Source organism: Protopterus annectens, chromosome 8.part0, assembly GCF_019279795.1.
Source record: "Protopterus annectens isolate FY-2018-M chromosome 8.part0, PAN1.0, whole genome shotgun sequence".
NCBI lineage: Eukaryota > Metazoa > Chordata > Ceratodontiformes > Protopteridae > Protopterus > Protopterus annectens.
The window spans coordinates 96,521,314-96,537,347 of record NC_056741.1 but is presented as its reverse complement, the minus strand read 5'-3'; the positions used below and the strand labels follow the sequence as shown (position 1 = coordinate 96,537,347).

The following is a 16,034-nucleotide window of genomic DNA, read 5'->3' as shown; positions in this document are numbered from 1 at the left end:
GTACATGCACTGTATGGGGACCTGGGGAATTCTACACTTTATTACAATCACACCTCAGATATATGCTTACTGCAGTACTCCAGTTCACATATTTATGTTTTGTAGAAGGTTATACCACTTCACACTGTACATTGATTCAGTTCACATGTTTGGTTTGGTTTTCCTGTGGTGAGGATTAGTTTTCTGATACCTTATTCATATCTATTGCTATAATGACTGAGTGGTTAACTACTGTGACTATAGTGTACAGGGTCCTGAGTTTGAGCCTTGCAGAGGCAGTTTATTTTGTTGGTGGGCAGAACAGGGGCCGTTGGGTACAGAGTGATTAAAGCACTTTTTAGCAGTTGTGAGCGGGTTTGTATGGGTTTGCAAGACTGTAAGCACTGCTAACCTTTGCTTACCAACATGCAAACACACTTAAACAGGCTTACTACTGGTTGTTTTTGCTTAGACCTGCTTACTAGTGCCTTATTCATTATGACACTGACACTTCACATGTGCATTTAATGCAGTACTCCAGTTCACATTTAAATGTTGTTATGTAAGTTATATGGCAAAAAGATGTACAAGTATGTTCATATACAGATTTCACATAGAAAATGATTTGTACTGCAGTGGGACTCAAACCGGGAATGCCTGTTCATTAGGCAGATGCTCTAATCACTACACTATTGCTGTGCTGTTTCATTTGCATATATATTCATTGTTATCCTCTTCAGCCTTTTCAGCTGCTTCAACTGTAGCTAAGCGATGGGCAAAAATGCGCACCTATGGTTAGCTGTACTCGGGGTTTAAAAAAAATAAATAAAAGTGTTTCTTCATTTTATTTGAATGTACTGTTGCTGTTGAGCACATGGGGACTGTTTGTGAGGATATGGGAACACTTATGCGTGGTATTGCTCATTTATTTACACATTCTTCTGTTTTACTTTGCAGGGGCATGTTTATTCTGAGAGCTCTGCTCTCAGACACGCCCTCTGAACTTGTCCACGCTCCATGTAGCATTAGGAGTTCAGGCAGCACGCCTTCATTAATATGCATGGCATACTGCTGTCGTCCTTTTAAACTGCCGCTTCTGTGCAGGACTAGATTAGTCCTGCATGGAAGATTCGTAAATCCGGGGATAGTTTAGACTACTGTCAAGTGCGCAAACAAGCCTGGTTTTGTTGTATAGCTCTAAGCAGTCTAAATAGTATTGATAAAATAAAATGTACCTTTCATCTACCTGTTTCTGTAGCACAAACTATAAATGTGTTGACCTAAGAGGAATGATAGAGCTGCTGTGTGGTTCTAATCCAAAGTAGGCAACCATTCAGTAATGGTTTGAACTGGTAGCATTGACAAATGTTTTTAATATGAATTAATTACATACACTAAGTTAGTGTAAACAATGATGATTATGCTTCTTAAACTCCTTCTGACTTGCTGTGACCAATATGTTTACTCCACTGACATACTTCTTGCTAATGGCAACTTTTATTATGTATGATGTCATAACTACTTTAAAAGTAGTGTAACTCATATTTAAGAAGAGGATGAATGTTGAAATATGTATATTATATGATAAATGTCTTATACATAAAGCCTAAGTATGAGTCATTACAGTAACACAGCCCTCGTTTAAAGTATATCAGTATGAGTTGTGTGTGATGTGTCACAACTCACATTATGTCAACATCTGTGTATCCCGTTAATTAATAATTGTCATTATGTGAACCAGCCATGATATGTAACACAAGTTATGATGTGGTAAGCCGATGCTGACATATTAGTAATAGTGAAGTCCCACTTTAATTACAATTTCACGTTATTTTTTTTTAATATTTTTTACAGCCTTTTGTACTTGCACGCTGCTACATGGTATGCAAACATGTTTCACTGCTTAAGGAAAAAAGAGATAAACTGAACTTGATGTCTTACACACAATCATCTTAGGATTATGTGTGAAACCTTAATAAGATATGCTAGCTAGAACAGTGTAGGTATGCAGGTATTAATGATACATTTCTTATGCTATTCATTTGTATGTAGTTTCCTTTCTTAATGAAAATGTTCAGAAAATGCATTCTGATAGCTTTTATTAAAGGTATCTGTGAGTTGGACTGAAACCCTCACTCCCCTTGTCTTCTTCATCTAAAGTCGCTGCCCTTACACCATGTGCCACACAGCTAACTATGTGACAAGTACAATTTCTGCACTCAGTACTGTACAGACTGCTGATGGCCATGCACCATTACTAAGCCGCTTTGCACTACTGAATTCAGACCAAATTTCATTTTATTTTTTTCCTTATGCAGTGAAACCTGCTTGCGCACAGCCTAGCTGTGCGCAAATGCAGTAAGGCAATAATACAGCCAAACAGAAATTATTTCTTATCACATTCCATAGGAAGGTAAACATAGTCAGAATTTATTGCTATAACAACCAAAACAAAATGACCAGTGAAAAACAGCTCTACTTTCCAAATACACTTTTAATCAAAGAACACACTTCTCTTAGCGCCTCGGCAGTAGCCTTTACAGAGTAAAAACTTTCTTTGTTAAAAAAACATCTTATTTATACAATTTCTATTAATCAATTAGCAATTAAGTTACAACAATTATTCAATTCTCTTCTTAAAGTTAAAAAACATTATATAAAACTTTGCCAATTGCATTCTTTGTTCATACCCTTAGATATGTGTGCCATATTTCATTATTAAAATAGACTCCTTCTGTCTTAATACATATTTTAATAACTCTACATTACCATATTGTAATGTTACTTGCTCCAGCACTGTTACTTTCATAGTTTTTATTTCACCTTTATGTTCTTTATTAAAGTGTTCAGCTACAGGACTGAGAATTTTATTACTTCTTATGTCTCTCACATGTTCTTTTACTCGTTCTGCTAAGGATTTTTTTGTTTCCCCTATCTAACATTTATTACAAGGGCACATTAAACCATAAATCACACCTTTACTATAACAATGTGTCAAATTCCTTTCCCCCTATTTTCTCTATTTTTGTCATTATATGCTGGCATACAGAACATTTACCACAGGGAAATGTTCCTTTCATTTCCACATTCTCCAACATTTTCTCTATCGGTCTTCTATATTTTGCATGTATCAAAAAATCCTTTAAATTTCTTCCCCTTTGGTAAGAAATTCCTAACTCTATTCGTGATAATGACTGAACATCCCTTCTAATTTGTTTCCAATATTCCTTAACCACCTCTGTCAATCTCTGAGAAAATAAACCATATCTGGCAACAAAGAACATATTCTCCTTCTCAGATGTCATTTCTACAACTCCCAAAAATAGGGAGAAAGGAATTTGACACATTGGGAACGTACTCTTGTTATAGTAAAGGTGTGATTTATGGTTTAATGTGCCCTTGTAATAAATGTTATATAGGGGAAACAAAAAAAATCCTTAGCAGAACGAATAAAAGAACATGTGACAGACATAAGAAGTAATAAAATTCTCAGTCCTGTAGCTGAACACTTTAATAAAGAACATAAAGGTGAAATAAAAACTATGAAAGTAACAGTGCTGGAGCAAGTAACATTACAATATGATAATGTAGAGTTATTAAAATATGTATTAAGACAGAAGGAGTCTATTTTAATAATGAAATATGACACACATATCTAAGGGTATGAACAAAAAATGCAATTGGCAAAGCTTTATATAATGTTTTTTAACTTTAAGAAGAGAATTGAATAATTGTTGTAACTTAATTGCTAATTGATTAATAGAAATTGTATAAATAAGATGTTTTTTAACAAAGAAAGTTTTTACTCTGTAAAGGCTACGGCCGAGGCGCTAAGAGAAGTGTGTTCTTTGATTAAAAGTGTATTTGGAAAGTAGAGCTGTTTTTCACAGGTCATTTTGTTTTGGTTGTTATAGCAATTTATTAGTTCAATAAGGAGTGGTTACAATAGTCAGAATTTATGTTTGACAAGGACCACAGAAGTACTGTCATGAGAAATGTGCAAAGCAAGATGCATACAACAACAGCCATGTGAAGGAAGATCAGTATTGCTAGTGGCTTGTATTACTTGTGTATGTGGTAATGGACTGCTGTATGCAACACAACTGCACGTAACTGTGATTTAAACTGAACACTTCATTCTATAGACTTATGTCTGCATTGCAGCACTTACACTCTCAACTCATACCCAGCCATAGAGAAGGATTTCACACACACTTCATCAATGCTTAACTCCACTGTACTGGCAAGTCTTTCACTGCTGTGAGTAGATGCTGCACCTCCTCCATAAATAAGCAAATTCCTTTTGTAATGACAGCAGCAATGAATACAGTTAGCATGGCATCATCCTGACCTGATCAGCCAGGAATGCTTCACTGCCTATGCTGTGTTTTACAAATGTGTTTGCCATCCAAACATCATGTGAAAGAGGAACATGTCACTGTCTACTGTCATATCATTATGTTTGATCAGCCGTTCCTCCTTATCCATTCCCATCAGCACACTTGTCGTTTCTCACAAACATGTGAGGAACACTAGCTTCACTGCAACACACAAATGAGGTCATCCTCTCTAAAGGCACCTCACGCCATCAGAGTGAAACTTCTGCTGTGGAGCTTGTAGTTTATAAATTGCTGTTTAGATTGTGTAACTAAATAGGAAGGCTGGTGGTTCAAAACTCATAGTCATCTCCTGTGTGTGTTTCATTGATGAGGTACTAGAGACTACCACAGGCATGACTTCAGTATGAAAAATACACAAACTGCAGCAAAAAGTCGGTCCCAAACAAAATGCACAAAATCAAGAAAAAAGAAAGGTGCAACAACACCACCAAATCCAGTTTAAAAACACACAAAATGTTTACTAAATAAGATAAAACAGAGAAGCGCTTTCAAGCATTAAACTCTTCTTCGGATCTAAAAGCCACAAGCTATGAAGCAACACTATAAACAGAAACACACATTCCATTCAATAAAAACTATCCAGTCAAAAAATACAAGGAATGTATCAGTGAAAAGCTGGCATTAAAGTAATACATAATGCAAGTCTTAAAGTTACATCCCATTAAGCCCAGTAGTCTTATCCGCTTGTAGCCTCACAATCCACTTCATCTCAGCCAGTTCAGTACTATGAACAATGTTACCGCCCCTCTTATTCTTCTTCACCAACTGTAAAACCAGAAATGAAAAAGTATGCCCTGGATTCTCAGAAACACGTTTCATATGCACATCCATCATTTTCTTACGCCGGATAGCACTCATATGTCTTTATTTAAAAGGTCTGCTAATTTTCCCCACATAGAAGTGAGGATCTTTACTACAGACTAGCAGATACACCATATCACAACTTCTATAATCGGTATACAGCCTGGGACTAAAATTAAAACCAGTCAATGGGTGTTGAAAAGTTTTAGGACTTAAAATGTAACTACATGCTTTATATAACTGACAAGGGAAGGTCCCAGCCCTCTCAGATCTAAGAGAACTGTTGTCTTTGTCCAAACTGGGACCATAACATAGCTGTCTTTTCAGAGACATGGCATTCTTAAAGCAGAAACTAGGTTTGTTGTCTGCTGGTTCTCTAATGCACTCATCCGTCTGACGAATGGACCAACTCTTCTGAACAATATCACACACCCTACTGATGTTGCTAGAAAAGGTCAAAGTCGCACACACATTGTTGTTAGTAGTGACATTCCGGCTTGCATCACATCATATGATCTTTGTCCATCTCTTCTTCTGAAAAAGGGGTCCCATCCGTAGATCTAAGTGCCAATACCTCACTCATGTATATTTTCACTTCTCTCTGTCAATACCATCTTCTTATGAAACTGCTTTTCAAGTCCTCAGAGACAGTTCAGAATTTGGCCTTATCAGTATGTAGCCCAGAGATTCTCCAGAACTGATCTTTAAGGACATTGCAGCATACATGATTAGGGTGCATAGTGGATACAGCACTGTATACCACAATGTCCTTAAAGGTTGCACTTGTCATATATTTTGACCTTCAGCAACCTGAAATTTATAATTTATTAAATCTATGTACTGTATACAGCACCACTGCTTTGCAGATGAGGGGAGAGAGTATGCTCCTATTTTATATTTTATTTTTGGCTTACTATTTCCATAGATAATTTGCTGAGTCACAGGTATCGACTTTAGATATTATGTTACTGCAATGGATGTAAGGGTTGCAGTGTTGGTAAATCCTTTGTTTCAATATGAATCTAATGAGCTGTCATATAGTCTTGTCATATTTTTTCTACCCTAATTGTACTGTGAATTTTGACTTACTTGCTGACTGCTCTAAGGTTGTTAAATACATAGTTGCCGGGATTAAAATTACAGCAATTCATTGTAGTCTGTAGAAGTTGCATGTAACCTGTAGCATGTTAGAGATTTATTATGGCATCAGAAATAGTGCCTATTTGATAGATGACCTTTCAAATGATGATCAGGAACTGTTCATCACTGTGATCTGGGTTTATGATAGTAGTGGGTAATAACAATGGCCCATACTTAATCACAACCTCTTCAGCTAGATTTCTGGGATTTTACCATCAATGTCTAAAATGTAAAATAAAGACCTGTTAAAAACTCATTTGCTGGTCATGTGAACTGACACCCATAATTCAAGTATCTTAACACATTATCAGAGAGTTGTAGTTAGTTAAACCTTTTTATTTTACTTATATATTAAATTTTTGGTCAATGCTAACAATTTCAAACATAACAGATCTTAAAAAATGCAAAGAAACAAAATCTAAAAGTTTTCTATCACCATACAAAACAAGGAGAAATTAAAAAAAAAACTTTACTATGCACAGCACTTTAGTGGAGTACATTTATATAACAATTATATAATCCACATTTGTTCTATGTAGGTAACTGGCTGAAATATACTAACACTTTGTACAAGCTGTAACTTAAAACAATATCACTAATCTGTGGAGAAAATGTGTTTGTTATGGATAACAACTTATCTCCAAATTATTTAACAGAGTGTATACCATGTTTACATCCGCTGCAATCCATTAAGTAGAATGTATCTTAGATTTAGAGATATATATGCAGAAAGGTTAAATGAATATTCAGATTCTCTGCATAAGTTTTCTTTTATATTCAAGTCAAAGTCAAAATATCTCAAGAATATTAGGGAAAACTGAATTCTATGACTGTCCTATGAAATCAGACAGAAAAAAGAGTAAATGAAGGAGGATGGCAAACTGCACAAGTACTGGAGAGTTCCCACAGAAGAATACACAGCTCTGCATATAATAGTGATGACTTCATTTCTAGACAGATTAAGCAATGCAGAATTTTGACTTACAGATGTGCCATTTGAAAAGGTGCAGAAAATCAGAAATTAATTTTACTGCTGTGCTGAAAAAATGTACTATCTGAATTGTCGTAATATAATTTATGTTTGTGAACGTGCATATGCGCATGCTTTCATGAACATGTGTGCATGCGTGTGGTGTGTGTGTGTGTGTGTGTGTGTGTGTGTGTGTGTGTGTGTGTGTGTGTGTGTGTGTGTGTGTGTGTGTGTGTGTGTGTGTGTGTGTGTGCGTGCATGTGCATGCGTGCGTGCGTGTGTGTGTGTGTGTGTGTGTGTGTGTGTGTGTGTGTGTGTGTGTGTGTGTGTGCAGGGACTCCATATTATACTGATCTGTGAAACCTATGAACTAATTCTTTTCAACAACTAAAGCAATTAAATTGAAGCTGTTATCGTGTATATCATAGCCTGCAGCTGATGAATACCCCATATCCAGACCTTTTTTAACTGTTGCTCTTGTATGAGAATGAGATGCCGGATATGTATGTGTCCTAGACTTGTATTTTTAGTGCCAATATTCATTGCCAGTTCCTGTCCATGATCCTGTAGCTATCCATTTGTTTTTCCAAGTAAAGAAATACTAAATTAATATATTTCTAACCCCCTCATAGTTACATTTTTTTCTGTTACTTCTCCCACTTTAAAGTAAAGAGAGAAAGGCACATGATTCAGTTTTGTAAATTTCTGAAAGAAAACACGTTTTAAGCAAACATGCTGGCTTGTTTTAACAAATCGCTGATCTCCTACTTGTGATATATATTTTTTTTCCAGGAGGAAGTTGTTTCTTATCATGCCCAGATAAATGGATACATTTCCAACAGTCATGTTACTTCTTTTCAAATGACCGCCTCAACTGGAGTATGAGCAGAGAGTCCTGCAAGTCTAGCAATGCTGATCTGGTGGTGATTAACAGTAAAGAAGAGCAGGTGAGAAAAATTCCATCCTCCATTTTCTCTATCTCTGTATTTCCCCCCATGTCTCTCTCTCTCTCTCTCTCTCTCTCTCTCTCTCTTCTATTTATCTGCATGTGTCTGAAAGGGGTCTCATATTTTCCTTGTGATCCACTGAAACATAAATTACACACTTTAATAATCATCAGTTTTTGTGAGAAAAACAAAAACTATTTTTTTTCTTACAGTTTTTTCTTTTTCTCCAAGGCACACAGCTTCAGATGCAATACAAGATAGTATGTGTGGCAAAGCATGAGTCAGTATAGTGCAGTGCCAGCAGTTAAAGACTTTAGGGGGAATTCAGCTAAGCCTAATGATTTTTTTCATGTATCCATCGTGAAGCGATGAATACATGAGTGCAAATGTTTTTAGATTCAGTAAGAGTCACTTAACGACGAGCAAACACTTGCAAACAGGGAAACCTCTGTGGATTAAAACTAAAAAAAATAGCAACCAGAAGTCACAACCAGGATTCTTCTATAAAATATATAATTTATTTATGACCAAACCAATTAAGCACTTTCATCCTTATTACATACAGGACTTCATCAGAATCAAACTATATCAGCAAAATGGCCTTTTTATACAAAACCAATTAATTAACTACTTATCCAATTAACCTAAAACAGTGGGAACAATCATTATACAGTATATAATGAAATTCAAACAAAGCCTGTCTCACACAAAATATAAAACATAAAACTTTTAAAACTTTCTTCCCATTAAAAATTATTTGCCCTCATAATTAAAACAGACTGAATAGAACTATATTCATTTGAGCTTGGGTAAGACATTGCTTGTAATTTTAACTTTCATTTTAATTCTTTAATTTCTAGCAACATTTGGGATCCCCATCCCTTAGATTGTAGCTGACTGAGTCAATAATAACAAAAGGAAGCTTAGTAAATTAGGAACAAGCTATTGAATATTTATATAAGACATTGGGCAGGATTCACGAAGCCTCCGTGTAAGAGATACATGGCTTACACGGAGGCTGCAGTTAAACGGTGTGACGTCAGCATGTCATGCACATGCATGAGGACATGCTGAATCACATCGAAGGCTAACACGGTCCATGGAAGACAGTAGAGGGGGTGTCCATAGGCCGAGCCCTGCAAGCGGACACGCCCCAGAAGAGTAAAATTGCCCAAAGTAAACACCCACGACAGAGGCCATGGAAATGTGAATGAACACAACACAACACATGCCCCCACAGACTATGAACATAAAATATATAAATGAACATGTTATATATTTTTTTTAAATCGTAAAGATGTTTGGCCGTGAGTGCGCTCATTTGCGCGGTAGCTTAGCCACAGTTAGCAGTCAGTGGAAAAGGATATAAGAACTAAATAAGCAAAATAAGCCAAAAGCCAATAGCGTAGTGGTAGAGATGTTGGCTGAAGAGCAGGCATTCATGGTTCGAGCCCCCACAACACCAATTTTCATTTCTAGTAAAATAAGCACGAAACAAGTCCCTGACAAACATGTACACATATAAAATCATAGTATATGTAAAATGTAATGAAATAGCCCATTTATTTTGAAGAAATGTGAGATAACAAAATAATAAAAGATGCCAGATGTGCCTATAGCTGAGCTACAGTTTAACAAGGTGAGTGCATCTGCCCGTACGTGAGCAGTGGTTTAACAGGTGCAAAATGAGTGCCCGTAGGTGAGCAGTGGTTTAACAGGTGCAAAATGAGTGCCCGTAGGTGAGCAGTGGTTTAACCTGCTGAAACTGTGTGCCCCTAGCTGAGCTGAGCACAATATGCATGCTGATAGCCAAATGAGGCGTAAACCAGCGTACCCCGTTTGTGCGGAGCTGCGCACCGCGCCAACAAGCTAACCGACAGGCAACATTGAGCAAGCCGTATCAAAACTGCCTTTACACAGACACACCCCTCATCCTGTCTAGACAGTCATAAAAAATAAAAAGCAGTGGCCAGGTTCGAACCCAGAATACTATGCACCATAGGCAAGGTACTGAACCACTCAGCCATGAAAGCAGCACCTATCAATGCAGTAATAGCAAATATATAGGAATGAATACAAAGTGGAGCATGACAAAGCAGGTTTTGTGAAGTTGATACAATTCCAAAATGGCCAATCACAGATATGTGTGGGAAAAACGGCCTATATAAGCCCCATAGGCGGGAATACACAGCATAAACAATTGTAGAACTGACTTGCAGCCAGAATGACAGGAGTAGGTGAGGGTAGTTGCTTTCGAGCACAGAGGTGGGGCGTTGAAGAGTCCAGATACATGGTCTGGCTCCTAGTCCACAATCATGAGGCCCAACTCATGCAGAGCCAGGTCCTGTGGGGAGCATATAGGGCTGAGGCATGGGACCGGTTGGCTCATGATCTCACCAGTGCCAAAGGGATTCCAAGGACTGGTGAGCAGGTTCATCACCACCATGCGGACCTGAAGAGACGCAAGCAGGAGCAATTGAAACTTTGGATCCAGGAGGCCCGGCAAATGCCCAACGCCCCACTACTGAGTAAGTTACATGTAATTATGTATGTAAGAAATTAAACTAGCTGATATTATGGAGATGTGTATTCCAATATTACTTCATTTATATTACAGCTGCAGGTGTCCGTTCTGCAAACCGCAGAGCCTATGGCGATAGGCTGGTTTGGTTGCGCCACCAGGCAGGTCAGTAATCCTCTCCCAGTAACTGTAAAGAAATATAAAAGTATGACAGTTAGCAAAAGAGTGCAGTGTAGTCACTAAGTAATAGAATGTGCAAGTAACAAGTGTAAGAGTGTTTGCAAGTATTGCTTGATTACAAAAGTGTGTTGCAGTTTGTAATCCAAACAGAAAAATGAAAATGTCTGAAATAAAGTCTGAAATAAAGATGCACCACCTGTAATATAATAGTACACAACCTGCAGCAGGCTGAAAAGTACAGCTGCAGAAGATGAGCAAATCACATGTGTGAAATATACCCCTGTTGAAATACTGAAACATGACAGAAGTGAGACTGCTGGAAAGGATTGTAATAACTACAGGTAAAACATGTCAATAAAGCCTAGAAGTAAGTACCATCCTGAATAGTAAAATAAAAACAAGTGAGAGAGTGTGAGAAAGTGTTATGAATCCACCAATAAAGTAGTAATAACCCCTGAATAAAGTATACTGCAGTCAGTACAGAATGAAATGCATGTGAGAAGCAAAACCAAACAGCGAAATCTGTTCAAAGTGTTGCTGCAGCTGGAATGTGTATCCCAAAATCTGGATATGTTGCTCTCAGTCTGCAATATGCAGATAGTATGATTGTCTGACATACCAAACATCCACAGTTGTCTATAGCTATATAATGCAAATGTAGTAGGATGATGTAGCTGAACAAAGCCAGATATGAATGTGTATGAAGAACAATAACATGTATATTGATGTAGCAGTAACAGTCCTATCACCAAATTGAAGTAGTTATCATATAGGAAACTGTAGTTAGAACAGTAGTGTGTATATATGTGCAGCTATTAGAAATGTACAGCATATGTATTGGTATTCGAAGGTGTTAGTATTATTTTCTTCACCCCACCCTATAAACACATATAACCCATTCCAAGTGAAAATGGTATGTGCAATCACAATTAACACTCCTGGACATTTGTCCTGTTGGGTCATAAATATTTGCATGTCTATTGATGCATCTGCCCCGTTCATACATCCAAACCTGATGGCCTGTTGCCATCAATCAACCCTGCATGTTGTTGGACTGTGTATTGCTGTTCAAATTATGCATGTGTTATGCTCGCTGTTCAATGGTGTGAACATCTGGGTGTTTGGTTAATGGGAATACTAATGCATGCTGTTACAACTAATTGTGACTGGTATTATATGTTACTAACCCAAACTGTCATGACATAATGCAAAACATAGGATGACAGGGAAGGTGGGTTCCAGCGGACCCACCTCTCCCATCTCAGCTGGCGAGTGCACCTGGTACTAGTGCCCAGTCTGGACCCTCCTCCAGTGGCCCTGTGCCACCTGCAGGTGGAAGCGCTGCAGGGGATGGGGCTCGTCCCCCCTCTGCAAGTGTGGCCGGAGGAGAACCACCACTCACCCTCTGTAGCGTCTGGACTGTGGTGCGTAGGGAGATCCAGGACTCTGTTCTTGGGCCCCTACGCCAGCTTGAGGCACAGGTGGCACAACTTACGGGCATGCCTGTTGCCCGGCCTACACAGCCCCCAGCACAGCCCATCCTGAGCAGTGAAGGAACAGTGGCAACTGCCCATGGGTGGGTATATCAGTTCCACTATTGCCATCTGTGGGCTCATGGGCTCTGGATATCCAAAACTCTGTCCCCGTCAATTGTGTAACCCTCCCACACGTGTCATACACCGCCCCTGTATGCGTCTTGTTTGTCTTGTCTGTTGACCTACCCAACCTACCTCCCCAGCTATACTGACTTCCTTCACCTGACATACCACTCTCACCTGAAAAAAAAAAAAAAAAGGGCACTCTGTACCCACAAAAAAATTATGCCCCATACATAGCTGCCCATTCCGCACACATGTCTGCTGGACATGGAAACTATCAATTACAATTGGCTGTACAACAAGTATTATTGTTGTCCTGACACCTCTCTCAGGGGTGGAAGGTTTCAAATGTCACACCAAATTACATACATATGCACAGATGTTGCTGATGAAGAAATGGGCAGCTATGGGCCTTACCTACATCCCTCTTGCAAATCCCAAGCTTGTTTCCTTACTGTCTTACCCTCTTTGTGACCCCTTTTTCACCACTTTCCTGTCTCCCCATTTTCATTTCTTTCAAAGAAAATAGTGCGGGTGTGCGCCAGAGTAAGCACTGTTAAGCGGTTGTAAGCATGTGTGCGTGTGTGTGCGCGGAGCTAAATGCCAGTGTGCATGTGGGAGCTCCGCGCAAACCAGCGCTAACCCGGTTACAACTGCTTAAAAGTGCCTTAGTCACTCTGATTGACAGGTCCTGTAGTTAGTTCAAAAGCAAAATAAAATCCCACTGTCAGTCCCGAACCCAGGAAACAGTAGTCTGCATGACCTACCACTAAGCCATGACTCTTATACAAGAACATTGTGCTAAAATAAATATATCATGTAAAAGTAGGAATGAATGTAAAGGGAATATAGGAAGTGTAGTACACAAAGCATGTCATTTAGAATTACTGTCAAAACTATTGGATTTCCATAATAGTAGTGTGTGAACAGAAACAGCCATGCTAGTTGGTAGCTAGTAGGTAATAATGTCAGTTAATGTACCTATATAAATGTATGTATATTTACATATGTATATATATATATATATATATATATATATATATATATATATATATAGTTGTAGGTGTCAGTGTGCATACACACTTACTACAGGAAACAGGAGAGAGGAATGGAGAAATGTGAATCTACAACACAGCCTGAATCATGAGAGAGATTCTAACCTTTACACTCACAGAACAGTGTCCACAGCATACCAGCATGGTCCCCACCCTTACAATCTGAAAGGGCAATGCCTATCTCACATACCCTTTTATAGCACTGTCCTGAAATCACAGTGAGAACTGCAATCAGTACACAACTGGCTGCATGCAATTAGCAAATGCTGGCTTACAACTGGTGCAGAGGCCATCACATGGACCTATGCAGATACCTACAAAAGCATCCTGTACTAACACTCCACACATGCAATACATTCATTGCACTGTCTGGAGGCAGACAGAGGGAGAGAGACAGACAGAGACATTGAGTGAGAGGGAAAAAAAAAAACCACACGCTACACACTGAGTCTAAGCTGTCAGCAGTGACAGTAGCAAGCCGTGCCAGCAGCAGCAGGAAGCAGAAGTAGTGGTAATGCATCCAGCTGTGACAAACACAAGTAATGTAAAGTATCAGGTTAATAGTCTGCATACTGTGAACCCTCCAAATGTGTCATAGGTCTGTATCTGTAGGTATGTCTATGTGATATGTTGTGTGCATGTAGTTCCACCAAAAGGGGATGACTATACATTACATGTCAGTCAGTGTTAGGCCATGATCCTGGCAGCAGTTGTCTGTGCGTTGCCCTCATCAATGGCTGTAGTGACTGTTTTGAAAGGTCAACCAGGTTCAAAAGGCAGGATCAGCCCATCACAAAGGCAAACTGGCCAGGAACAAGTGTCTGCAGGTACCCAATATCGCTGTATATGCGTCCCATACTGAATAATTCCAAAGCTTAGCAGACCAGGCCAGTTATGCTTATGATGCGGTAGTTCCCAGGGTCAGTAGAGGTGCCTCCTTAGTGGCGTGGGACCACTGTTGCTGTATGCCAGTATTCAGGTACATATCCTGTAGTACGGCCAAGGTTAAATATTAGTCTTATATGTGGTTGTATGTCCTCTTGTAGTGCACGTAGCACACATCCAGGGATAACATCAGGTCACAGTAATACTGTGTGTTTTGCTTTGCTGAGGGCGGCCCTCACCTGGACATGTGAGATGATAGGGAGGTTACATTCAGCTGTGATAAGTATTTCTACTTGTGGGGGAGAAGGAGGGGGGATACGTGCACCGAACCTGTCTGCAAGAATGTTGCAAATATCGGTGTGTTCGGTGAATGTTAAGTAGGTGTGTATTAACTCAGAGCATATCTGAGGCATTTGGTCCATATGTGTAACATAACTGAAGAAGGCCTTGTGGTTATCTATAGTGTTTCTGGCCATTTCCCTCCCAGAGTAGGCCGTGGCTGTTGTTATGAGAGACCGTAGCGTATTACCAGTGCTGACCACAGATGCCTTCCCTTAATGTGAATCTGCTCTGTACTGCAGTAGCCTCCTGCTATTGTTAGACAATCTGCCTCTGGCTGGGGTCCACCGGACAGGATGCCTAATCTTTGTGCATAGGGTCTGGGTTAGAAATGTGTGTGCAAGTTCCATGCAATCTGTGGGATGTCCATGGTAAGCATTCACAAAGAGGTCAGCAGTGTGGGTTGTGGCTTCCACTGGCCCAGTGGGCTGCATGGATACCATCTCAGTCCTAACAAGTGAATAACTGTCTAATCACATACATATCAAAGTAGTCTACTGTGCTGGTGGTGGTGGTGGGATATGTATATCCAGGCCGAGTAACTTGTGTCCAGATCACACTAGTGGATGGCGTTCCACATACAGTACCTTGGTATGAACCCCCAGAGTGAGGTTGTGCATTGGATCTGTCACAGTGTGCTGACCGATGGGGCATGCTACTATGTTGTATGGAATGTGGCAGGTATTGTTGCACAGGTGTTGGCTGAGCACTGATATCTGGCCATGTACTTGTGTATCCACCATGAGACACACACATGCAACATATGGGAGTAGTAGTATATCACTAAACTTGAGTATCATGTATAGTATGTGTGCCATATATTGCTGACATAGTCTGCTGATATCCTGTTTGTGTTCTCTTCCAGGGAGATGGTGCGTCAGCCTAATCCCACCTACTCTGCAGCGGAAGATGAGGGGATACACCAGAGCCTGGTGCATAAGTATGACATACTGTTTTCCCACAACAGCCAGAATCAGCAGGAGAGGGTTGTACTGTGGCAAGACCTTGTCCGTAGGGTAAATGACATTGGCATGCATAATAGGACATATGAGCAGGTACGACATCACTGCAGTGATTTAATCAGAAATGTCCGTCAGTGTGCGTCGGATATCCACAGGCAGCAGGTTGCCACAGGAGGTGGGGTGGCCATACATCCCCCCCTCACCAGACTGGAGGGGCTACTCCTAAATGTTGTGGCTCCAGCCCCGGAACAGCAACA

The 16,034-nt window shown here is 39.6% G+C and overlaps 1 protein-coding gene across 2 annotated transcripts in view; it reads left to right on the top strand.

Moving 5' to 3' along the window:
* The window catches only part of LOC122808668 (C-type lectin domain family 4 member E-like), a 555,751-nt gene that overhangs the window by 315,068 nt on the left and 224,649 nt on the right, over positions 1–16,034 (top strand). For both annotated transcript variants that reach the window (XM_044079645.1, XM_044079644.1), the window contains exon 4: positions 8,083–8,237. In XM_044079645.1, the coding sequence (XP_043935580.1) occupies positions 8,083–8,237 (155 nt within the window). The remainder of the gene's footprint in view (positions 1–8,082; positions 8,238–16,034) is intronic.